Source organism: Oreochromis niloticus, linkage group LG2 (assembly GCF_001858045.2).
Source record: "Oreochromis niloticus isolate F11D_XX linkage group LG2, O_niloticus_UMD_NMBU, whole genome shotgun sequence".
Lineage (NCBI taxonomy): Eukaryota > Metazoa > Chordata > Actinopteri > Cichliformes > Cichlidae > Oreochromis > Oreochromis niloticus.
Window position 1 is genome coordinate 13,438,900 of NC_031966.2, and position 24,730 is coordinate 13,463,629.

Sequence of the window (24,730 nt, forward strand, 5' to 3'; positions counted from 1 at the left end):
CAAACCCGTCGCTGCATGAATATTGAGAGCCTGTTAATTATTTAGATTGGCGGTGTAACGATACATGTTTGGATATTTGCACTTCTTCGCTTTTTATTTGAATTCCCAGTGGAGAGGAGGTGAAAGCAGTCGACGAGCAGTGTCTCATCACGTTGGATTTTTTTTTTTAATCAGATGGCGGAACAAATCTCGCATCAAGATGTACCGCTGTGTTTTAGGAGTCCTAAAAACGAGGCAAGAGAAGCAAGAACTTGCTATTTATTTATTTTTTATTTATTTATTTTTTTTTTACAGAGAAAAGGAATTACTTACTAGATGAAATATGAACTACACGTTAATAAAGGTCATATATGTATGTTTCTGTGTTTCCTTTGTCTCCTTAAGCGTCGTTATGTCCAGAACATTGTTTTCCGCTTCACATAGCCTTATTTTGATGCATAAATGATGCGGCACTCCCTGAATTTACAATTTTTATTTCACTTAAATATGAGCAGATTCAGTCACGATGCAAACAAAAGGCTTTTTTTAGATGTAATTTTGCAGAAAATGTATAAAATAACACGTCAGAAAAAGCGCAGACGCAGCAGCTTAAAGTCACATATGTTGCATTCATTAAACTTTAATAAGCTCTTACCTTGCAGAGGCTCACAGAAGAGAAGAGGGAAGCACTCCTGAGCGCCGTGTCAGCCAAATGAACAATTTCCCACTCAAGCCTCTTCTCTTCAGGTCACCCTCTGTTCACATGTTGATTGTGTGGATGTGTATTGAGGCTGCAGACTTGTGTATTCGCCTAGGCTTATCCCCTGTCAGCTGATTATTGCTCCGCGTTACCAACTCCATCAAAAGGTGACACTTGCAGCTTTTGAGAGGAAAATTTAATTGCGGAGGGTGTGGAGTTCAAGCCGCTGGACGGCCACTTCAACTCAAAATGTAAAAATAGAAGAACACTTATCTCGTGTTTGTTATTTGGCGCTTTTGCAAAAAAACCCCCAAATTTGGACCGTGATTTATTTTTTCTCATAATAGTTAACACCCTCTCATAAAAGATGACTTGAGTCATCATCCAACTTGACATTAATTTCTTTATCGGCTTTTTCGTCTACATGTCTTTTGTTCTTTTAACCCACTCTTGAATGTTATTGTGAAGCAGTGTCATATCGGCCCATTTATATAATGATTTTTTAAATACGGCTATCAACTTTTATGGGCGACACTAGGAACAAATACAGGCTGCCCGGGCTCGGATTATTTATTTGGCTTGTTGTGTGGGTAAGTGTCGCGGTGTTTCCTCCCCGTTGTCTCCGCTCTGGCTGCAGCCATGAAGTTGCACACATCCCCCGCCTCCTCCAGGCAGCACCGGCCCACATACCTCTGTATCTCTGTGTGCTCTTGTTTGCTTAAGCTTGCGAATCACGGTTTGTTTTGCTTCGTCGCGTTTGCACAACGAAAAGCATACCTCAAAAAAGCGCAATGTTACAAAAGCAAATACTAGAAAGGCAAATATATACACGTATAAATCAGGTGGGATGCACAATTAGAAAGGATTAGTTATGGGCGCAGAAAAAAAGGAGTAAGGCTGGATTTAGAATATGTAACTCTAAACACGATTTTGTTAAAACATTGCTGATTGATAAATGACTCGGTGATAAATTCAAACATATCTCGTAAAATCCATATTAAAGAATGATGTGAATCAGATCACGGGCTGTACTTCACGTTTTCTAATAAGCCACTTCAGAGAACTACCGTTTCTTCTGAGATCAAACACGGGGAGCAAAAAACAACCTCTAATGGACTGTTGTCATTGTTGTGTGGTCCAATGCCTTTTTGTGGATTCCCGTGTTATTTCAAGCACCAGTGACCAGCCGAAGCTCTTGGCTGGGCAGGCAGACATGTATTCAGCAGTTAATCTGACGGAGCATCTCGGAGTTATGTGTATTGGAGCGGCCCATTGTTTTCCTCTATAGATTAGCCGCACAAGTACCTCACATAATCGAAAGGCTATAGACAGACTGTCATTGCTTTACACTCCACTATCAGACTACTAGCACAAAGATTCAATAAAAGTCCCCCAGCATGATGTTTTTGAACAATATATTTACTTCCATTAAATAAAACACAATAGTTTTTTGAATGTTGGAAAAAAAAACATAGTTCCGTACCAAATAGTATACACAGAGCAAAAAACCAAATAATTTTGTCGCAGGAACATTTTTGATTTGAACTTTTTTTTTTTTTTTTAAATCCAGAATTGCTATTCTAAATCGATATTCACACAGACATTAATAATAAATTTATAATATGTTAGAAACACACAACTGGTGCGTTTTAGTATGTACATTCCCTTTTGTTTGCAAGCAAAACATGATTCCTTTTTAGAGATTTTTTTCCACATGCGTTGATAAATTGAACCTGGAGAGGACGTGGGGTTATAGCGCATTCGCCTCGACAAACAGGAGATGATAATTCAAATATATATACAACCTTTTCAGTCAACAGGTACCGTCCAAAAATCCACCAGAAAACCCTTATGAGGAGTTATGAAAAATAAAACAGGCCTTTTTTTTTCTTTTCTTTTTTTCTCCGTTTATTTCTTTTTTCTTTTCCGCTGAGGCGCAGTGTGAAGCAGGCCTGAACTCATCAAAAGGGGAACAAACCTAAGAAGTCCCATTTCAGTTTGACTCCGACCTGTAGTTGAGCTTGTTTCAGTGGTTCAGTCTTCTAGTGCCCTTTTTGAAAAATGAAAAAGTACTTGTAGTAGTCTCTTGTTCCTGTGGCCGGCTGTTTGTGATTACCCACACACTGCAAAAAATGACCACCATAGCAAGCTATCTGGGATTGTAATCACCCTCAAATCACATCTGCCCCTTCAAAAGAAAGAAAATGAATGTGATGCGATGGGATAATCCCACATGTTTCCTATTAGATTTTAGATTTTTACCGGAGCAAGTGGCAGTGTATTAAGGAAAAGGGTCGGAATACTGCAAATAACATTCCAACTGGCAAAAATCGCCAAAAAATTAAAAAACAAAATCTTGAAACACGCAACAAAAGTCTAAAACAATCGCACCACCAGAGATGCCCACTGTCTTTAGAGAAAAATGTAACTTTAAGTGTCCCTACTAGCCTCTTATATCTTGCTAAGATGATTATTTTTTGCAGTGCAGGTAGGTATTAGACTGGCCTGTCCACGGCATATTGGCAAGCACTCAGATTAGTGGCCGGATTCTGCACACTGGCGTATCCAAAACTCGAGTGCTGCTTGGCTTTCAGTCTCAGGCTGGCCAGGCTGGAGTTACAAGTGTCCCTGTACACATAAGGAGGGGTCGGAGGGGCGTAGGGACACGCCGGCGTGGGCACCCCCGAATTGAGAGACGGGTTACTGAGGTTATTCAAGTTATTGAGGCTGTTGAGACTGGAGCCCGGTACGCCGGTGACCGCCGATGGCACCATGCTGGAAGTCATAGAGGATATGGAGTTGGGCGGTGAGAACATGGTTTGCGAGGATAAGGGGTTGACATTCATGGAGTTGAAGAAGGGGAAGCTTTTTGTGGATAAAGAGGCAGATGTGAGGCCCTTGGCAGCCCAGTTGTTGTATGTGTAGCTAGGGTACATGTCATCGTAGGGCTGCATGAGTCCATTGAACTGCGGGCCGAAGCCGTTTTTGCAAAGCTCTGCTTGCTGGTTTCTTTCCCGCTTCCTCCACTTGGCTCGCCGATTCTTGAACCACACCTACAGCAAATGAAATGCAGAGGTTTAGACATAGTGTATTGTTAGGCAACAGTATCGTTATCAGTATGATATATTTATATGGCTCCTTGATAATATGTGAGCTTTACAAGTTAATATAATTAATTTAATTTGTGATTGTTCAAATAAAATGACTCCCGTCTCCTACTGTTTTAACACTTCATTAAAACTGTAAAAACTCCGTGTTTATCTGAGCAGAATACACACTGCGGTCTCTCTGCATTATCTTAATGCGCAGAGGATGTGTATTCCTCTGCATGCTTCCATAAACACGCTGACCTTAATCACACAAGCACAGGGCGACAATCGCAAAATACAAGCTTTGCACCTCTTTCACACGAACAGCAGAACACGACTGGTATCTGTCACCGACTAATGTCGAGCCCCTCAACTGCTAACAACATTGTAAGTGTTTAATTACACTTCATTTGGAAACGGGGATGAGTCATTTTTTGGCTCTTTTAAATAAAATTATGCACCAGATTAAAATATGCCGAGAACTGTGACTTGTGCTAAAACTGATTATTTTTTCATTGTGTACAAGGGGTTCAAATTCCATTTAGCTTAATATAAACATATAGCCTAACTCTCTAATTAAATTGAGTTTTCACCAGAAGTATATTTAAACAAGACTCCGGTTATTTGTTTTTCATTTAAAAATTATGTTGTACATTATTTAAATCAAATTCCAATCGTGCGTAAAATTTTCAGTGCGTGCGTAATTATGTTAAAGTATCAGATATTTATGGGACAACCGGAAAATTGGCGCAAATTAGTCGAATTTATACACACTAGTTGCTTTTGTTTACACCCAAGGGAATACTCACCCTGACTCGGGCCTCTGTAAGGTTGGTCCACACGGCTATCTCCTCCCTTGTGCTCATGTCCGGATAGCGATTCCGCTGGAAAGTGGCCTCCAGTTCCTGCAGCTGCTGGCTGGTGAAGTGAGTCCTCTGCCGCCGCTGTCGCTTCTTTTTGGAAGGGTCATCTGAGGAGTCTTCATTTTTATTTTGTATCTTCTCCTTTTCTGTGAAGAGGGAATGAAGTAGCTACTTAAGTCATCACCCAAATTATGGCCTGCACAATGTGAGGAGAAAAAAAAAACGATCCGAGGCTCTCGTGGGAAAAGTATCACTTCAAGGATTTATAAAAATAAATCTTTTATATACTTCGTGTTTTGGGTTCTGAATTTCCGTTGACTTCTAGGGTTTTGGTTAACCTTTTTATTTAACGCAATTACTGAGAATATCAGAAAAAGTCTGGCTAATTTTAATTGACAACACAAGCTGTTTTCATTTACATAACAGAAACTTTTTCACTCAGCGCCACACACAGACAGATGATCTGTTAGTAAAATGACAGCTGTAATCGCCTATTTGCATGCATGTAAAGCTTCCTTTACTTTGACTGATGAGAGCCATCTATTGTTTGAAATCAAGATGACATCTGCGGCGTCTTGCAGAGAACATCTGCACTCCGGGCGGTTCTTACCGACAGACTCGGGACTTGATGTGTCCGACACAGTGTGCACTTCTAACCGGTGTTTAGAGTCCACAGACCGCTGCAGTGGCTGCAAACTAGAGGCCATCGCCAGAGCCGTGTGGTGTGTGGAGGCAAGTTTATTCCCTGTTAGGTGATGATGGTCTATGTTTAATGGATCCCTCATAGAGTTCATCGGTAAAAGATCGCACAACCTTTAGTACAGGAAGGGTAGGCGGAAAGTCCGACTGCGGAATGTGCTCAGCTCTCCAAAAAACGCACAACCTCGCGGTTCCTCTTGCGGTTGAGATAAAGCCTTCTTTGTGTTTAAATTGGAAAACGCTTTAAAATAGGCCATTGAGTTTTGCCATAGCATCGGTGAAAAACAGCGGCTACCTCGCCTGACTATCAGAGTGACAAGGACAGGTAGGTGATATTAGATCCAGAGGCATACACACACTACACCACTCACTGTTCATTTCAGCTGTTGCCTGAGCACTGCCTATCCAACTGCGCCTCTCTCCAGACCTCCACGTCACCATGTTGCGCCCGCCCATATTTTCTCTGACAGGCACATCCATGTGAATATGACGGCGTGCCCAACCAACCGGAGCTCGCAGAAACAAGATATGTCTGCCAGTGTGTTTATGCCGGCGCTGGCGCTTATTTCTCTCTTCCAAATAAAAGCATGTAAAGAGAGATGGGACGCACGGTGTACCCGCGGCGCTCCAAAGCGCCGTTGCGCAGCAGCCCGAGACCAAATAAAAATGAAAATAACACAGTTTGGTCTCATTTTATGAGATGGGTCCAGTGGCCCAGTAAAACGATGTAGTTCTATTGATACCCAAGTTGAGCTTCAGGCTCGTAGGCTCTGTCAGTGCAGTTTACTCTGGGACTCCGTGTGAATAAAGCCAGCCACTGCGCGGATTGTTTTGAAACCACAAAAAGAAAAAAGAAAAAAAAAGCGCAGTAAATATCAAACACAAGCACCTCCTGGACCACAAAGAACCCGTGAAAGAACAAACAACAAATGTAACTAAGGACTTTGCCAGCTTGACCCCAAATTGTCTGTGCGCACTTGTCAACTGATGCTAATTGCCAGGCGCGCGCGCATTACCTTAAAAAAGAGCACATGTGCACATTGTGCTTTCATATGGACACGGAAATACTTCATTTTAAGTAGCATGCTTTAACTCAGTGCTAGGGCTCAAATTACATAAAGGTAACCGGCAACAGACTGAATTTATGCATTTTGCGCCTCCAGTTTTATTGTGCATTTACATCACGGTCCAAAAACGTGACCAAGCTGACTTTAACTGGTTTGCTATTCCCTGAATCCCCGTATCCATCCCACATCCATCCTGAAAAAGCATTTTCAGTCATACTAGTTTTCAAATGAGGCGACTCTCTTGACCTTCCCAGAGTTGAGGTTCACATATTCATTAAATCAACTGACTGGAGCTTTATACCACGCAGTCTCAGTTTGTTGACGACAGATTACTTTATCTGGGTGCTTAACTGGATCTCTCCTCACTTTGTGTTTGGACTCCATAGCCGTTGTCAGCGAACCCCCCCCTGAAGTGTTCTTTTTTGGCTGAAAATCTAATAAGACTCTTAATTTGACTAATTATTTCTAATGGAGCACTTTTAAAGAGTTTGAGCTGATATGCGAGACATTTTTTTTTTTATTTAAAGGATCTAATTCCTAAAAGATTGTGCCGCATTAAGGCAAAGCAAACATGTCTAATCAAACAAATGCGACTTTGATTTTCATAGGCGGGTGGAGAAACGTCAGCTGAGTAACAAACAGGTGGCTGAAGTGATGGAGCGACCATAAAGAGACGGGCAACATCCGCGCCAGTTAGTGCGATCAGGAGTGCAAGTGAAAACATACATCTAAATATAGAGACACTCTAGTCACATTTCATCATAATCATCATCACGATCATCATCATCATCATCAAAATCACACTTCCACCCTCCACGTGGCCAGACTAAAGCCCATTCAGCCAGCACATTTGGACTTGGCGCTGTTAAGAAGTTATTGGGCTAATCCCGTGAAAGCCCCTCATATATAAATACCAGCAGACCGTAGACTGCATGCAAAACACACTCGCATACACTCAGACACACATTCACACGAACAGCCTCTAATGTAGAGCAATAAAACTTGATCATAATTCAATTACAATCCACCAGGAGTGGCTTTATTAACATTAAATTGTAATGATGGTTTTATTTATAATTGCAATAATAAAACTTTATAATTATATATAAAGGGTAAAAACCAGTAAGCCAGTTTTCATGTAGACAACAACAACAACAACGATAATAATAATAATAATAATAATCATCATCATCATAATAATAATAATAATAATGATAATAGGTATTACCTTTATAATGATGATATCTTTATTGTAAAAAAAAAAAAAAAAGCGAATAAAATATTATTTAGTGTCTTATTTTCCGTTAAATAACGGACGGTCTGTTGCTCCTTTTTTCTTCCAGGCGCATTGTAATACTAAACTTGAAGTGGATTATCGGTTTCCTCTTCATTTCTACCTTCTGAATGCTTTATCTCTCTTCTGCGGATTACTGCGTGCAATAGGCCTCCACCATAGAGGGCCATTAATTAGCAATTCAGTCAATATAAGGGGAGACGACAAGGCTTTTTACATAGGATTAAGCAGACATCAGATTCCTCCATTAGGATATTCCTCCTCACGAATTGGCTTTCATTATACATTTAGTTTTCCCCGGAGTCAATCCAACAAGCACTGCATATATTAGAGCAAAACAGTTGACGCTGGTGTGTCTATATTTGCCGGCATCTCTCTCGATCGCCCATTTGGATTTTACTTATCTTATTATTCTTAATCAGTGGTGGTTCACGACTAGCAGCTAAGAAGCTACAATACACGACCCTCACACATACCCAGCAACGTCGACTAAATGAAACACAATAAGACTTACTGGTTATTCGTCAAAGACACTAACAAGACCTGATGTAATTTCCGCGTCACATGAGAGAAAAATTAATAATCCCATCCTTTTGTCGTTCAGAATTGCAGCTTTAATTTAGTCTGATATCGGTTTTAAGGGATTTTGGAGACTACCATTTATATGAAAGGATCTCAGCATATTGCAGGAGAATTGACGATTAAAAATATCTGCGAAAACTGCCTTCCTGTGTTAAATGTCATGTCAAGTAAAATTAACAATACAGTGTAATTTGTCATACATGAGCATATTTTTTTTAATTAACTAATTAACTTTGCTATGCGAAGCGGCCATCCTTATCAAATCCTGGATGATCAGAGTTGTCTGTCCTCTCCTTTTTCTACTCTGGTGCCGTGCCGATCCGCATTAGACCACCAGGTGTCCCTCTAAGATAGCGAACCAACTCGGCTCTCTCACAACTTCTCCATATTGAGGAGTAAAAGGGCCGAAATACAGGCATATAAAAAAAGGCTACATCAATATAATGAAGTAAAATAAAACATCAAAATACCACATATGCGCACAAAGTAACTTTTAAAACACGAATAAACAGATGTGAGCGAAGCCGTGAAGATAAAATGTAGGAAATTAATGATATTTCTCTGAAAAATTAATCTGGTCTTCTGATCAGAAACGGCACAAACGAAGACGTTGGGCTCGCTGGTAAACCTGTTGCCTAACATGTAAATATCTATTTGTTAATATTGACATGTAAGTAAGGTTCTTCCGAAAACAGTGCATTAATAATTGCATATTATTTTATTTCACGTTTTGAGATTTTGGGGACATTTAAGACATCTAAACGTTGACAAATATAAAAATATACACGTTTTTCATGTTACCAGGTTTGTAAAGCATTTTCTTAAGATTTGGAAAGTAACACACTCTTTTTCATTATGTTACTAAACGATTTTTTTTAAATTTAGGTGAAGTGAAAAATTGTATCAACCTGTGTAAACTAATATACATTTTTGCAAAAGCTTTATGTTTTTATTAGAATGAGAAAATTTGAAATTGTTACTCACCTATTTGTGCGCAGGTGGTGACCAGTTTACGGCAGTGGGAGTCCATTCTGATAATTCAAAGAAACAGCTTCTGTAAAAAGAAACAAAACAGCCACAATTGGCCACAATTTGAGACTGCGAAAAAGTCATCTGAAAGGTTTATTATCATCAAACTCTAACTGTGCAGTCAATAATTCGGGAGCCTACGTGAGAACTATTGTGTGTTCAAGGGACAATCCTTTGATTGTAAGAAGAAAGAAAAAGAAAAAAGAAAAAAAATCCATTTGAAAACTGGTATTTTTGAGTGAATGGCAAATGATGATAATGGGACAAACATAAAGGCAAAAATATATAAGAGCATGGTGGGATTTCAGCGGTGGTGCATAATGATGACACTATTGCAAAATGTGGATCTTGATTTTTTTTTTTTTTAACTTTATTATTTTATTTTTTTAGTTTGAATGTGTCATTTTTGAAAGAAATTTGAATTTAACTTCCGGTGTGCACGAAACACGGAGTAAATCACAATAATCAAGTGAATAATCTCTTCGTTTTGAAGGTCTCTTTTCACTTAATTCAGATAAATTACAGTTCAAAACTCGCCGTGATTTTACGTTATGTTTTTTCTTATTTTTGCACGGTGTGGAAAACCCTTCATGTGTTTTGCACGAGCCGGATTCTGTGTTTTGGTGCTGCCTGGTGCAGTTGGGAGTGGAGTGATTCCGTAGTAAAATCATGGGATTAGAGTCTGATTGAGATGTCTGTCGGTGGGATATTACAAAATTCATTATCGCAGCCCTCATACTACCTCGATATGAAGTTACACAGATGGGATTTTATTAGTCCAGGCTCACAATGTTTGCTTATGATAATTCAAGTCGGGGGAAATTTGCATCCAGTCATGCTGTTAACCATTTTCCTCAGTTCTTCTCTTCACCTGCTCTACATCATCTGCGAGTTTTTTTCTCTCTCTTCTTTTCACCCTTTAATTCAAAAGATGCAGATATTGGAGGTTAAGTTTTACATGCTGTGTACCTGCACAACCGTTCTTCGCATCCCTCCTCTATATCCCCGCTGCAAAATGAAATAGTGGGGGTCACGCTGTAAGGTGTAAGGTTATTGCATGCGGCTCGGTGTTATCTAATCAGTGAAATTTAATGAGAGGTTCGTCCAATATTTCAGTCTGTCGTGCTGCTCCACAGTCTCTGAAGTTACACACATTTTTTTAATTTATTGTTATTAATTTTGTTTTATTGTGTGAAAATTTAACTACAATTTCAGCGTTGAATGAACTACTTGAGCAATTTTTTCTTTTGTTGTCTCTCTTTTGTGCAGGGCGCTTCAAATTTCAAAGGGTGCCTTTTCCTTTAAAGTTAGAGAGGAAAAGCATTTTTTTTAAATCGGAAGTTGCCCATTTAAGACGAACATCACCTTAGTATGATCTTTAAATTGCCCCATTCATTAAGTCAAATTTGAAAAGGTATATGTGGGGAACTGTAATACTACTACTACTACTACTAATAATAATAATAATGCAAAATATTTCTAACGGCAATTGAACCTGACAACACATATTTATTTCGATTTTGCAGCAGCTACCCCATAGGAGCGGTTTTAAAATAGTATGAGTATTATGATTACTTATATTAATCTCGTTCATCCATTCATTCTCACTTCATGGACTCTCTCTTCTTTCACCATCAACAGTTGATATGAATCAGTGACTCACATGGCATCAGGCCCAGTGCGGACAGAAAGCTGGCATTGCCTCTCACTGGCTTTACTTCTGAAATTAACACAGTAGGCTAGAGCATGAGACTGCAGCCTTTACCGGGAGATGAATCGACTAACCTCCACCATATGGTCCTGTATTAATTAAAGGCGTGAGACCGTGAACGTCGCCTCTTTTACCCCCGTTTCTTCTTTCTCCCAGTTTCGAAAACAGACTCGGAGGAGGGTGAATCACATCTAAACTCTTTTTGGACACTTTCTGTTAAAATTGTTATTTGCTGCTTGATTATTTCTTAGTTTCCACACCGTTTTATTAAGCTCAGTTTATAACTGTTTGTCAGCTTTATTTACTCACAGTTTATCCATTATCTTAGAAAATGCATTTTCAGCTCTGGTCTGAAGCAAAAAATCACAATAAAACGCATAATTCTGAAATCAGCTCTAATGGCTTATGTGATATATTTTATTACAACCCTCACCGGCTGAACAATGATTTATCTCGTTCTTCTTTTTTTATTTCCCCACACTCCATCACTTCTAACGATACATCATTATCATCCACTGACCTGTAAGGCAAACCCTGCCCTCACATCACTTCATGCTCCTTTATATTGCAACCATGGCTTTTAAATTTACATCGGAAAGGCACAGAGCGCACAAAGCGCGAGGTGGAACAAATTCCTTCACTCGCATTAACTCACATCTCACTTTTTTAAGCGTCTCCACTCTTCTACTGTACTTACCAGTTGTAGACACCGGTGGGGAGGTTGCTTTTCCCGGCCGTCGGCGTTTTATTCTACAGAGATGAGATAAATTCCACCGTCCAAACGCACTGAGACACCAGTAGTTCTGTCTACAGCGAAAAACCGGGCAACTTCAAGATCCAGTAGCACTGAAGTTTACGTTTCTGTCCGGGGAAAACCAGAGCGTAGCATGTGCTCTCCCGCTATGTATCCAAAAAGAGACGCAACACTACCTTTAGGATTGTTTCATTTATGCGCATAAATAACCATCTATTTACAGTGAGGAGAAACTGCGAAGGAGGCGCTTTCATTCGAGTCTCCTCTTGGTTCGTCCTCTTCTGTCTTCCTCAACTTTTTCCCCCTTGAAAGACGCTCCAAGAGTGGCGCAATTTTTCCTGCTTTTGAGCTTAGAGAGGGACCCCGTGTGCGTATGCGTGTGTGTGTGTGTTTACGCGCGCGCTTTTAAAGGGGTGTGTTTGTGTACGCTCATGTGCCTGTGTAGTCTAGCAGAGGGCAACTCGGAGCGTCTCAGCTTTCAACAATAATCAAACACACACACAAAAAAATTCAGTGTCATCTTTAAAAAGAGCGTGTTAAAAAAATAAAACACGGAGATTCCTGATAGGCCATCCCGACAGGCATGCAAAACACAGAGCAGTTCAATTTGCTTAAACCCAACCTATTTACAACCAGCCACTTAACCGCTTATTATATAAACTCTGCACGTGCAAAAATAAACAACGAGCATGGCTGCAGATTCCTTATTTAACCAGCTCGCTGGCCTTTATTTTAAATAAATGCTTTTTAAGGCATTTAGTGATTTTTAAAATTCCCTTTTTTTTATAATCCAATCAGCAAAATGAGTCCATTTTACACAAGCTGGTTGCTGTGTCACCGCACACAGCGGTGGATTTCTAATTTAACTAATTTACACAACGCAATATTTTGAATATTTGGAACTGAAAAGTATTTAAATTGATGCATTAGGCTCCTTCGGGGCCAGACAGCGCTATCGTGTTGCGGATTTATGTGCAGATGAAGTGAACAGCTGGCTCGGATGCAAATGTTCTTTATAGATCCGTTTCGTTAGATACAGGCTGATTTTCCATTCGCATCTTAAGTGAGGCAAGCCGACCGGACGTAGGCCTGCATTCCCCGCGCCTAATCCTTGTTTTACATTTTTAGTCATACTCCCATTAAACAAGTAATTAATGCACCCATCCACATGGGAATTTCCAGGCAAATGGGGACACAGAAGCAAGTGCGCATCATCTACACGCCACCCTCGATCAAAATTTGTTGAGTGAAGGATGGCTTGATTTCTGTGATCCAAACACATTTCTAAAAAATACCATATATAGATAGATGTAATGGAAAAACAATAAGAGCCACCATAATGTAATTTTAATAGCTTATTTGGTCCATTTATGTAAGAGTAAAGACATCAAATTAAGCTGGGCTTTAGTCAAGAGAAATCCCTCTTAGTCTTCCACAAAGGCCCGAGAAAACCATATTTTATTAATTTTCCTCTCGCCAAGCACACATGCACACTGAGTACAATGGGTCAAATGCAAACCAATATGGGGAAAAAAATAAATAAAATAAGCATATTTGCCAAAACAGCTCCCTCTTTCAAATTTTGACCTCTGCGCTTTAATATTAGATGTTGTATTATGGGACAGTCATGCACAAACACGCCAACACACGTGCACCATCGCATAAAATGTGAGTAAAAGGACCCAGAAGCCAGAAGAGAAAACATCAGCCCTGCATGTGCACATCTTCAAATCACGCCCCGCCTGCACGGAGAGATAAAGAGGGTGAACAGCGTCTGGAGAGGCATGATGGTTCGGCTATATTCTCCTCTTACCTTCTTATACAAAGAGAAAAAAAATCAGTCAAGAGCCTCCTCTTTCTCACGCAGAAAGGTGCAGAGGAATGCCTGAAGTTCAGAGAAGGCTGGCGGGTATGAAATCTTTCGCCTCGGGGGCAAACCGACGGCTTCTTTTCATTTCAAGCGCTTATCGATTCGCCGTTGTCATCTTTGGCGACGCAGAAGGACACTTGAAAGAATTTCTGATGGGGCTGTGATGTGAGAAACAGGGTGACCTGCTCCGCTGATGCTCTCTCCTGATTCTTAACGAGCACATCAGCGCGCCAGTGTCAGTATAGTTGGACATTTCAACTTTTCCTCCTCCTGCATACTGGAGAGGATTTTAAAACACTCTTTCCGGCTTTTATGTATATCAGCACGCATCCCAGCCTCCACTTTAAAGACGAGAGTTGATAGACTGCCCGGCCTGTCAGCCACAACAACCACACACAGTCTGAAACCAGAGCCGTGCTAGTTTGACTCAGTTTAAGTTTTATTTTGAAGGAGTTATGTTTTTTTTTCTTTTACTCAAACTTTCACAAGGACTTAGTGCAGCCCCAGAGTGTTTGCTATTGCAGACTTCACTGTGTGCGTGACACCAGACAGGAAACGCAATATATTTCACATTTGAACCAATATTTAATGTCTAAGGCCTGACAGCAAAAGACCATTTAAAGTCGCAATATGCAGATTTTGTAAATATGCGCAAGACTTATATCCAAATATGCCACAGCCCCACATTTCTCCACAAATAAAATCTTTTTCACATTCACGTGAACCCTCTGCTTTACCAAACTGCACTGTGACACAATAGTTGTGCTGTGAAATTAGGTACACCTTAATTTCCACGGGGTGAAAACACTAATTATTTTGGTACCTTTTTCCACTAACGAGCCTTTTGTATCCTGCTCATTGCATGAGGAATAAATGAAATTAGTGTCAAATGACAAAAACATGTCTCTGACTTCTGCTGCTGTTATACTGTTGTTAAAAAGCTAAAATAATCCCCTTTCCCATAACATTCAGTGATGTATATGACTGTCATCATGGCACTGGGAAGCTTGAGTAATGCAAATGTGAGGTGGTTTCATTATGCAAGGGTTTTCTTTGCCTGAGAAACCAGACTCATTTTCGCTCTATTTTTTCAAATTTTGCCTCAAACCACATGTGATTGTCGCCTTGAGTTCTGTCTGGCCAACACTCTGTGGCCACGTAATAAAATTTTAAGTCAAATTGGTGTTTCCAAAGCCACAAATCTTTAAACAAATCAGTTTATGTGCTGCTAATATGCTAGAAATAAAGTAATGGCCAGGAACTTTGTTTTATTGAAGGTTGTGACTTCTATACAATTGCAAGGGGGATAAATATGAAGAAAAACGCATGAGTCAAAGATGAAAACAGAAGAAAGAGAGAAAGAAAAAAAAAGAAAGGCAAAACATTAGATGAGGCATTCTCCTCTGAGACAGAAATATCCTGTATGTATTTCCATTTGTCAAGTATCACTCCAAGAACGTTATTAGTGAAAAAGCTGCCTGTAAATTAACCAAATTAAAAGGGTGGCTTTTTGATAGCTCTTGAGCTTGTTGAGCGGCTTTATGCCTGATCCTTACTATTCCAGCTCTGTCACAGTACCAAAGGGAGATGAGCTACACCAACGCTAAGCACTCCAACTCAGCAACATGGCTTGTGGTTTAGGACGTAATATGCAAGGCCAGTAAATGACTTACATGTTAGGCTACCCTCACTTCTCCCGACATGCCCAACTAACAGGGTGTATATTTAAAAAGTACTCAGCTCTTCGTCTTTGTCTTCTTCTGTAATTATCCTATCCTCGGCTTCCAAAGAAAATGCTTAGCTGATGTCATTGTGGTTTTGGCCCCCCGACTGCTCTAATATTAATCCCATGCATGAAGCAGCTTAAAATGAATAAGGACTACTTTGAATTAAACTCTCGGTCGATGTTTTTATGTGAACATATTAACTCCTGTCATTGTGGGTCAGTCAGACAAGGCTGTCTCTATTCCTCTTGACTTTGGACATGACATGGCTGTGGTCAAGCATGATTAAAAATGTCCCTGAGACCGGGACGGCATTCATTACGCTGACAGTCACAGACAGACAGCAGAGCAGCGCTTTATGGCACACGGCTGATCTCAGGGATAGTAATAGCCGGTGTATGCATAAACACATGTGGCCTCAGCCTTAATCACAGGTGCGAGTGGGCCAATAAATTGCTCAAGCAGGTCTCTGATCAATTACATGAAAAATCAATGGGAAGCTGCCACTAACCTGCCTAAGGGGAAATCGGCCAAGAATGAAATTGGTGTGATAAAATGACTATGATGCCTCGCACCCCGTCGATAACATGTAAAACAGTTCAGCTACATGCTAACTTGCCTGTCAAAAGACTTGAGGTGGAACTAAAGGTCACAACTGGAATCAGATTAGTCTTAATTGGTCTACTGTGAGACGAGGAATGGATGCAAAAAAAAAAAAAAAAGATGGTGATGCTGATTTCAGACTGCACTGAGCAGAGGATAGAGAAAATGTGTAGAACATGCCCTTAAGATATATATGAAAGAGAAGCTATACAGGTTCATAAAACAGAACTATGCAAGTCAAAATAACGGCACAATCATGCTGCTTAACAAAAGGTCAAAGGATCATTAAAACGGTTTCAATTCCTCCTCAGGAAAATAAAGATATCTGCATCGTATTTCACGACACTTTTCAACAGTTAAGACATTTTACTCCAATCCACCAAAGCTAAATTCACTCCAAATTCCCAGGTACTGACGATGCCACTATCTCTCTGTCAGGCTTCAGTTTAGCTGATCGGAGATACTGAATTAGAGCGCTTGACCGTTCTTGAGGTGCTGCTATTTTTTTTTAAACATTTTAATTTGCTTGTACCACTTTTTATGAGTGAAATTTTAGTCTGTTTTCCTTTTTCTTTAGCACTGATTAATAGGCATCTCAGCTGTCTGTCTGTCCTTTTCACCTGACACCTTAGTACCTTAGTCCACCTTGGTGTTCAAATATGGTCATTTCTGGCACAAAAACAAACAATAGCCAAACTGGGCCAAACTAGAGCTCCATAAAAAGAGTCACAAACCAGTGGATAACATCAATGCAGCAATGTCCATCTTAGCTCAAGACCAGCTGATGCTGTTGTTGTGAGAAAGCTTTTGATGATGCTAATACATAACCATGTCATCTCAGCAGCCTGATTATCCTGTAATCTCATGACTAACTTGCTGTGTTGCTCAGTGTCGCAAATTTTAACTAAAGGTTTGTTTAAGATCCCCAAATCTCCTCTTTGGAAAGTTTTGCTGTTCATCGCTGTTGAGAACCGAGAGAACTGAATTTGTAGACGAATGTGAAAGCCACAAAAATGTTTGCCTTAAAAAATATAACCTATGTAGCTTTATGGGCAGCTGCAGGTTGACTTGGGTTAGGGATTGGGAACCTAAAAAAATATTATCATGTAAATTGGATGTGCTGGGCTTGAATTGATGTGAATAGTAGCAATGGCAGAAACAATAGATAGTTATGAAAAGATTTCAGTTGAAAATTAGCAAATTTTCTTTAGGGAGATTTTAATGATACAGTTCAAAACCATAGCAGACAAAGGATGACAAAGATAAAAGATATAAGACAGAGTGAAAAATAGAGAGCGGGAGGGAGGGTGGATAGGATACGGCTAATCTAAAATCAGGATGCTAGTCCCGTGTCATGTGTTCTGATTAGTTCCAGTGTTTCATGCTCGTCTCTCCTTTTCATGGAGCCGCATCGCTTGGCTGCACAGTACACGAGTGCACCGCAACACAAGGACCAAACCCACTACGTAGTGATCGCATGGGGGAGAAGTTTAAAGATGATGCATCTCAGTGTCATACCCAAGCATCACAGACCGTAACTGTGTAAACTGATTTATAAGAAAGAGCATTGCAACTATTAATCTTTAGAGGACTGTGGATGGTTTCACATATAGACCTCAGCAGCTCCTTGGCCTTTTCCTTCAGATCTGTACTTGAGATTCACTAATCCGTTGTGGGGAAACATCATAGAGAAAGTGACGGAGGGAGGTAGACGTGTGTATACTCATAACCCTACATGCTGGATGCAAGATTTGCTGTGCGACTCTGTAAGTGTGTCTGTGTGTGCAGGGGTTTCTGTGCAAGTGGCGTGGAGGAGAGAAAAGGAAAGGAGAGGGGGGACGAGGCTGTGCGTGAATGAGGAGGGTGAGGTGGGGGTGTCTAATCCAGTCCCAGTGTGAAACTGTTGACATTTGTTCTTTTTTTCCCTTCATTATGTGACTGGGGCTGTTTTGCGCTGGATTAGCTACAAATCTCCCATGCAGCACATTCAGCATGCCACTAGTAGTTTAACTTCATTAATAATGGATGAAGAGATTGTAATCCAGGAGTAAGAGAGCATGCAAGAATACCATGTGCAGGGAGAGACAGACAGGGAAAGAGGGCACCCCTCTTGTAAAATCCCTTTTTTTTTCTTTTCCTGAGACAGTCCTGTGCTGGTAATAACATTACTGATTACTGCAACCTACAGGTAGTATTGCATCAATACTTTTGTCTCAGGTTGTAATTTGCTCGAAGCCCTTCAGTGGTAGAGGTGTGTAATCGAATACGTGGAGGGATGAATAAAAGGGGGGAGACTTCGGAAGTCTCTGTGGTGCATATGCTAGTGTCTTCCATTGATTGTGTTTACTCAAGCTTCTCATTGCAGACTATTATAGTAGACCAGGGGACACACCCTGGCCTAACAGCAGGATAAGGGGGATTAAAGGTATACATATTCACAATTTCTGTCTCCACTGCCACTTTTGATTTCTGCCACAACAATGGAGATATGGCCCGAACAATAAGGGCCACCGACTGGAAGTTTTGCCGATGCAGTAGAAAAACAACCTGTTGTACAACAAATACGGCACAGATAGAAGTAATTAAATTAATATAGCACGATAGATAATTAACTATTTTAATCATCTATTGCCACTTAATTGGTCCCCGTGACCCTGAATCAGATGAGTGAAAGAAACAGGATGGGGGGATGGACTTTTTTCCATATATGCTCGAATACTTTGCAGTATTATAATTTTGCATTTTCTTTCAACGTTTCTCTAACTCCAGCTTAATATTTAGCACAGGTATTGATGGAAAGTAGACAGCTTTTTACAGTCATAGGTATCCATCAATTCATTGTGCCTAATGACAGATCAGAGACCATTAACCATTTGACCTCTGCTTATTAGACAGAAGCTTGTAATCCTTATGAGAGTCCATCACTGCCAGTTTGTTAATTATGTGACACTTTGCTATAGTGGAATTATTCAGGTCAAAGAAAGATAAAAGGACAGAAGATCAACATAGAAAAGAGAAAGCCTTTGATCCTACTGCTATGTATCCCAGGCAGATGGCCAGTTATATAGGAGAAGGTGCCGTGTTTTACTTTGCTCTGTTGTATATTAATTTAAAATGAACTGGATCTGCTGTTAAATGAAAAACCCATGTTATTTTGGCTACATTTGATGAAAATTGTAAGAATGAGAAAATGGACTTTAAATTAGCATTTTGTCACTCTCCACCAAGCAGCAGCAGTTCAGTATAATCCATCAGGCGCTTCCATGTAGACAAATTAAAATGGCAGAGAGCATGCTAACTAGGATGGTTTGATATTGTAGACATTTGGTAAAAATGCGACAGAGTAGTCACTAGAGGCTAACAGATTTGAATAGCAAACAACTATCGAACATGTTGTTTTTAAAATTTTGGAGCCCAAACTGCCAACTACCTAAATACTCCCAATATGAAACTCAATTTGTGGTCTTAATTCAAAAAAACACAAAAACAATGGGACACATTTTCAGATGCCACTGTGTACCAGGCGACAAACTCCAGCAAATGTCTATAAGCAGGTGTGATACAAAATGACTGTATTGTGATGCAATCAATAAAACAACGGTGAGAACGGTGAGAAAAGCACCCTTCCCTTTGGTACAACTATGTCAGGTGTAAAAACACCCATATTTTACAGTTTCATGAGACAGCTCTTAAATGTGGGCTTTGTGTAATTGATATGTTTTACTGAAAAGCGATGTGATGCTAAAGACATTTTTCCAATCTCGTCTTTAGGGACGTGTTGGGTGCCCGGAAGCGTAATATGTTTACGATTTGTCACCTAGCGTAAAAAAATTAAGCTTTGGGAGTGAGAACGTGTTGAAAGACACTGTGTCTTTACTGTCTTTTTTAGCTTATGGTCATCCCTGTCAGTATTTGGAGGTCTGATTGCTTTTCCTCAAGTAAAACAACTAAAACTGCTTGAGTTCACCACGGCAACAAAACCTGCACAATGTCATATTTTTGCAGCTGAAACCTCTTTAATGAGACAAGTGGACATACTTTAACTTGATGGTACTTTAACTTGTACTTTAATTTGTTCATTACTGGTCTTGCTGTTTTAGCGCAACTGGAGCAACTTGGAGCACATAATTTTCTCTGGGATTAATAAAGTAGTGTGATTCTGATTCATTTTGGCATGAGTCCTTCTGAAAGCCACCTGTTTGAGAACTTCCTGTTTTAGCTGAGCAGAAATCTTGTTTGTTCTTGTTGTGGAACAGTATTGCTCCAGGCTAACTTTCCTTCCCACTTGAAAGTGAGATCACTTCTGGGAGGGGGATTTCAAAACAAGACAAGTAGTCAAAATCAAAGCTTTTGCCTATTTATATTTGAAGATCAAAGTAGCATTATAATTAGATAATTGAACTGTATTAATCCCACAGGGCAAATTTCAGTATTGAAATGCGAAAATGTGATGTAAGCATGTTTTGTCCTAAAAGGAAATTACAGCGATTGTATCGCCACTCCTTGTTACATTGACTGAATAGGAATTGGAGGACCAAAGTTCTCCTTTTAAAATGTCTTTGTTGGACATTCAATAAGATTTTTTTTATTTCCTGTCAATTCTATTAAATCTTTTGAAAAAACATAAAATCATAATAGTGTCAGAATTGCCCTAGATGTGGTTGACATCTACTAAATACTAATTGTTGGCCATGAGCAGCTACTGGGTTGTGTGGGTTTAACACTTTGCTCAAGGGCACAGCAGCTGTTGCTGTTGTTGAGGTAGCGGTGAGCCACCTCAACAACATCGAGCACCCAGCAGCGTGCATCCAGTCACAACCCTCCTTGGGTAACTATCAGATCATGTAATTAGCTACAGGCAGTTGGAGGCGCAGGGAATACCGGGCGGACAGCTTTGATCTGTGAGGTGCCACATTGCTGCAAATCAATGCTTAATGGGCTAAGCTTAGGTGATGTCATAGTTCATTGTAATGGCAGTTGCCATCTCATAAATAATACTTAAGATTGTTTCCAAGTACATCTTTTGACTGACATGCTGGTTTGCTTCAGGCTGGCGCTGCTGACCCCTGGCATGCTGTGAATGTCACACAACAGTTTCCATTGTAATGAATGGAACAGACACACACAATGTAAGAGATGACTTTCATTGCTAAATGAATTTTCCAACATAAGACACTGACAGATGGCACAAATTTATAACAGCGGCAGTTTGTCCTTGCAAGAATAATGTCACATTTATAGTTTTGAGATGAATGATTGTAAAAGACATCAAATTCCTTCTGACGTAGACACGCAACAGTTGTGACAAACACAGATACATATTACACATGATAACTGTTGTGAGAGTATGGAAAAAAATCCAGCCTGGCCTAAACCCTCACAGATGGGTACACGAAAAGAAATAAAGTTTTCAAGTCAAGAAGAAAACGTATTCCCCCTTTAGGTAAAAGCTTTTAATTGATTACTTTTAAAACAGTACAATTAAAATAAAAATTAAATCAATTAAAATAAACTGAAACCACATCATGACATAAATAAAGTTGGGACAATTCGCTCTGAAAATGTCCCCTGTAAGGATACGATGTGTGAGAGTGATTAAAATTTTTCCAGAAAGGTCGATATGCTGAATCTGTTTTCTGTTATCATGAATTGATCAATGATTATAAAAAAGTGACATAAAATAGTAAAATTTGCCCATCACAGTTAAAGAATGAGCTTCCAATTGTATTTGACAAATGCTTCAAAAAATGTTCAGTTTATTGTCATAAAAGATTGAAAACAGCAGCAAATCCTTGACTTTAAGAAGCTGAAGTCAGCAAAAGCTGAAGTTTGAGTGTTTTGCTTGCTGGTGCGTTTGACAGTATAATAAGTCATCATTTTATGTGCGTATTGAACAAAGTGAATGCATTCTACGGGTTGATTTTCTTGCTAGAGGACACATGAGCAGTGGTTGAGATAGCACATGCTGCCACTCCCTACTCGGCTCTTACTTTCCAAAAGCCCCTTATCCTCATGTGAATAAATCATATGAGCGCCAGAAACTAGATGCCACCATTTTGGTTCTTTTATGTTTCACACTTTCAAAATAATACACAGCAGGGCAATAGCCTCATCACGAAAGGGACATTTACTTGATACATGTGCTAATGCTGAGTACAAAGTTACATCTGGTTCCCCCTGACTGGGAGAAAAGCTAGCCTGCTGACACTGAGGCTAGGCTAAGCTGCCGCTGGATAGCTCGGGCTTTCCGTGTCTTTTGGGGGCTGCAGTGCATGTGACGCGTCAGCCAAGGCCACATGAGCCCAAGAGCATTCCTTGCTCTCTCTAATGTTTCAATTAATTTCAGGGCTGTCACGAACTGTGTTTAGCTAACAGGAAACACATTGGCATTGACGTGAGCTCACCGATTGTTGATAGATGTAATTAGAACAGCTAAATCTCGCTCCACATTGTTTCACACAATCGGGCCCCTTCACTATGCCTCCCTCCCTACTCAGGTCAAGTCTGACAATTTTCATGTTTTTAAGTTATAGCGCTACTAAAAATATTGATTACACATCATTTTAATGACACTTTTGTGCCAAAAACAGGCCCTCAAATGTGGAGTCTAATTGTTTATTTATATATTTTTTAAAATTCTGGAGATATTTAAAAGTAAGACCTAATTAAAGAGTGTTAAAAATGTCCTGGGCAGCTGCACCAAAGCCAAGTAGTGACATGGCACGCAGTGGAAGTTGTGACATACTCATACAGTTTTCCCTTCCAAGTTTTCCTAGCAAATCTGGCAGATTTCAAAAACTGTAACCTACTGATCACAAGAAAAAATCTTTAACCTTCAGGCTAGTCCAGCATTGGAATACTTTTGTAATGAAAAAGGGATGAGATAGTTTATTATTTGGAGGAAAAATCTGAGGAGTGTGAGAGGAAATAAAGCATGGGAGTGGAACCAAAGCCTTCATTATATGACTGATAATGCCTGATGTGACGGATCACGCAAACACTGTGCATCCCTGGTGGTGCACATTACTTCATTTTGCATGTGTGGCGAGACAAACATTCACTCGAGGCAATTTCATCGCTTTCTCCTTGCTTTTGCTTCATATGTTACTTTAATAAATACGGCACAAGGAAAATCTGATTATCGGAATTAATCAGTATGTTACTGGATCCAATTTCATTTCTCTGATATTCAGCCACGAATGACCCTTTGAACTCGCCTTGTATCCTGACAGAATTATCTGAAATTGACAGTCAAGAATAAAGTGTGAATATTTAGGCCAAACACCAAGAGGTTATGCAGCTGATGGATAGGACCTGAGAGGCTTCTTAGAAAAATCACTGTGTGAAACCTGAAATGTGCATAAAACAAACAGCGTGCAGTGGTGGCGGCTATGAATCAGATATGTTAGGTGTAGTTAAACAAATAGCTTGCCTCTTAGTGAAGATGATTTAATGATGAAAACAGATTAATCAGAGGAATGTGATTAGGAATGGTATTGATTTTCAGACCAGAAAGACAGCCAACACTAATGAAGCAAAATTTGTATTGTTTCCTTTTCCTGTTACATTACTTCAACACTTTAACAAAGCAGCGTTATAATGTTCAAAGAAATTGATGTTGCTGTTAAGGCACAGACATCTAACATCCACTCACCCATCCATCTACTTCCTATCCCAGTAGACTTTGAGGGAGAGGTGGGATACACCCTGGGCAGGTTGCCAGTCCATCACATGGCTTGCAAAGGACATAGATCTTTTTTTCAGTGCAGGTAAATTACTGACCAGTTGCTGTTAATGCACATAAATACTTTCAACAGTATTCCACTTTCAGTTTCATTGCTGAACAGAGTGAATAGGAAAATACATGTTTTAATCACTATAAAGAACGAAATCTTTAAAATTTAGAAGTGTGTTGGGTGTGAAAACACACTGAAAGAAGATTTTTTTAAAGGATAGCCAATGTTTGCTGACAGATAAAATGTTTACAGGATTTGCTGCAATTGAATGGTGGGCTTCAGGTAGTGATTGATTGATATTTTCCACTGGGCAGTGAGACATGAATTCAGCAGAGGTTGACAGGTTGTAGGTCCATGATCCTTGCAAAGAGAACTGTGGATCCCCGAGTGTGTTGAAGGCTTGGCCCTTGTAGACCACCAACTGAGTCTTAACCCCTTCTATGGTGCTCATGGTTATAACACAGTGCATTCTGATCACCGGACCTGAAGGGCAGTTCAAATACCGTCAGGTCACCGGGGGCCCATATTAACAGAAGCAAGGCTTTGTCACCAATCCCACTCAACTTCAAGGATCTTTAAGGGAAGCAAATCGATCAATTCCTGACTCCATAACTGGTGTATGGGCACAGAGAAAAAAAAACACTTTGAAGAACATTTTGGCTCAAGAACTCAACTTTACCTGCACCTCAAAAGAAAAAAAACATCTAAAATCTGTTAAATGAAGCATCACAGTGCCGTAAAAATAACTACTTTGAAATAAACTGGCAACAAATTAGTAGAAAGCATGAAAACTATGTCATGATTTACACTTTTTGCCAGCTGACATGAAAAAAAGAGCAGGAAAGAAGATGTGTCTGTTTCACTAATAAACAAAAGAAGATTTGTAGGTTGAACATCTGCTCCGTTCTCTCCTGACGCTCAATTAGGTATCCATCCAATTACCTCAACATACAAACCACAGATCACTTTACCTTTTGAAGCAACGGAGCCAAATCAAATAATTAGTTGGAATAAAATCAGATTCTCCATC

General features: G+C 39.8%; 1 protein-coding gene across 2 annotated transcripts; it reads right to left on the reverse strand.

Moving 5' to 3' along the window:
• Positions 1 to 457: 457 nt before the first annotated feature.
• On the reverse strand, positions 458 to 12,253 carry pitx2 (paired-like homeodomain 2). 2 transcript variants are annotated; one of them, XM_005467266.3, is made up of 4 exons: positions 11,711 to 12,253; positions 9,258 to 9,327; positions 4,578 to 4,777; positions 458 to 3,732 (listed from the first exon to the last, which is right to left on the reverse strand). In XM_005467266.3, the coding sequence occupies exons 2-4, from the start codon at positions 9,301 to 9,303 to the stop codon at positions 3,175 to 3,177; spliced, it is 804 nt and encodes a 267-aa protein (XP_005467323.1). In that variant the 5' UTR covers positions 9,304 to 9,327; positions 11,711 to 12,253; the 3' UTR covers positions 458 to 3,174. The 2 variants fall into 2 exon arrangements, with proteins under 2 accessions (XP_005467323.1, XP_003443491.1); XM_003443443.5 differs by lacking the exons at positions 9,258 to 9,327; positions 11,711 to 12,253 and adding an exon at positions 5,242 to 5,829.
• Positions 12,254 to 24,730: the final 12,477 nt, after the last annotated feature.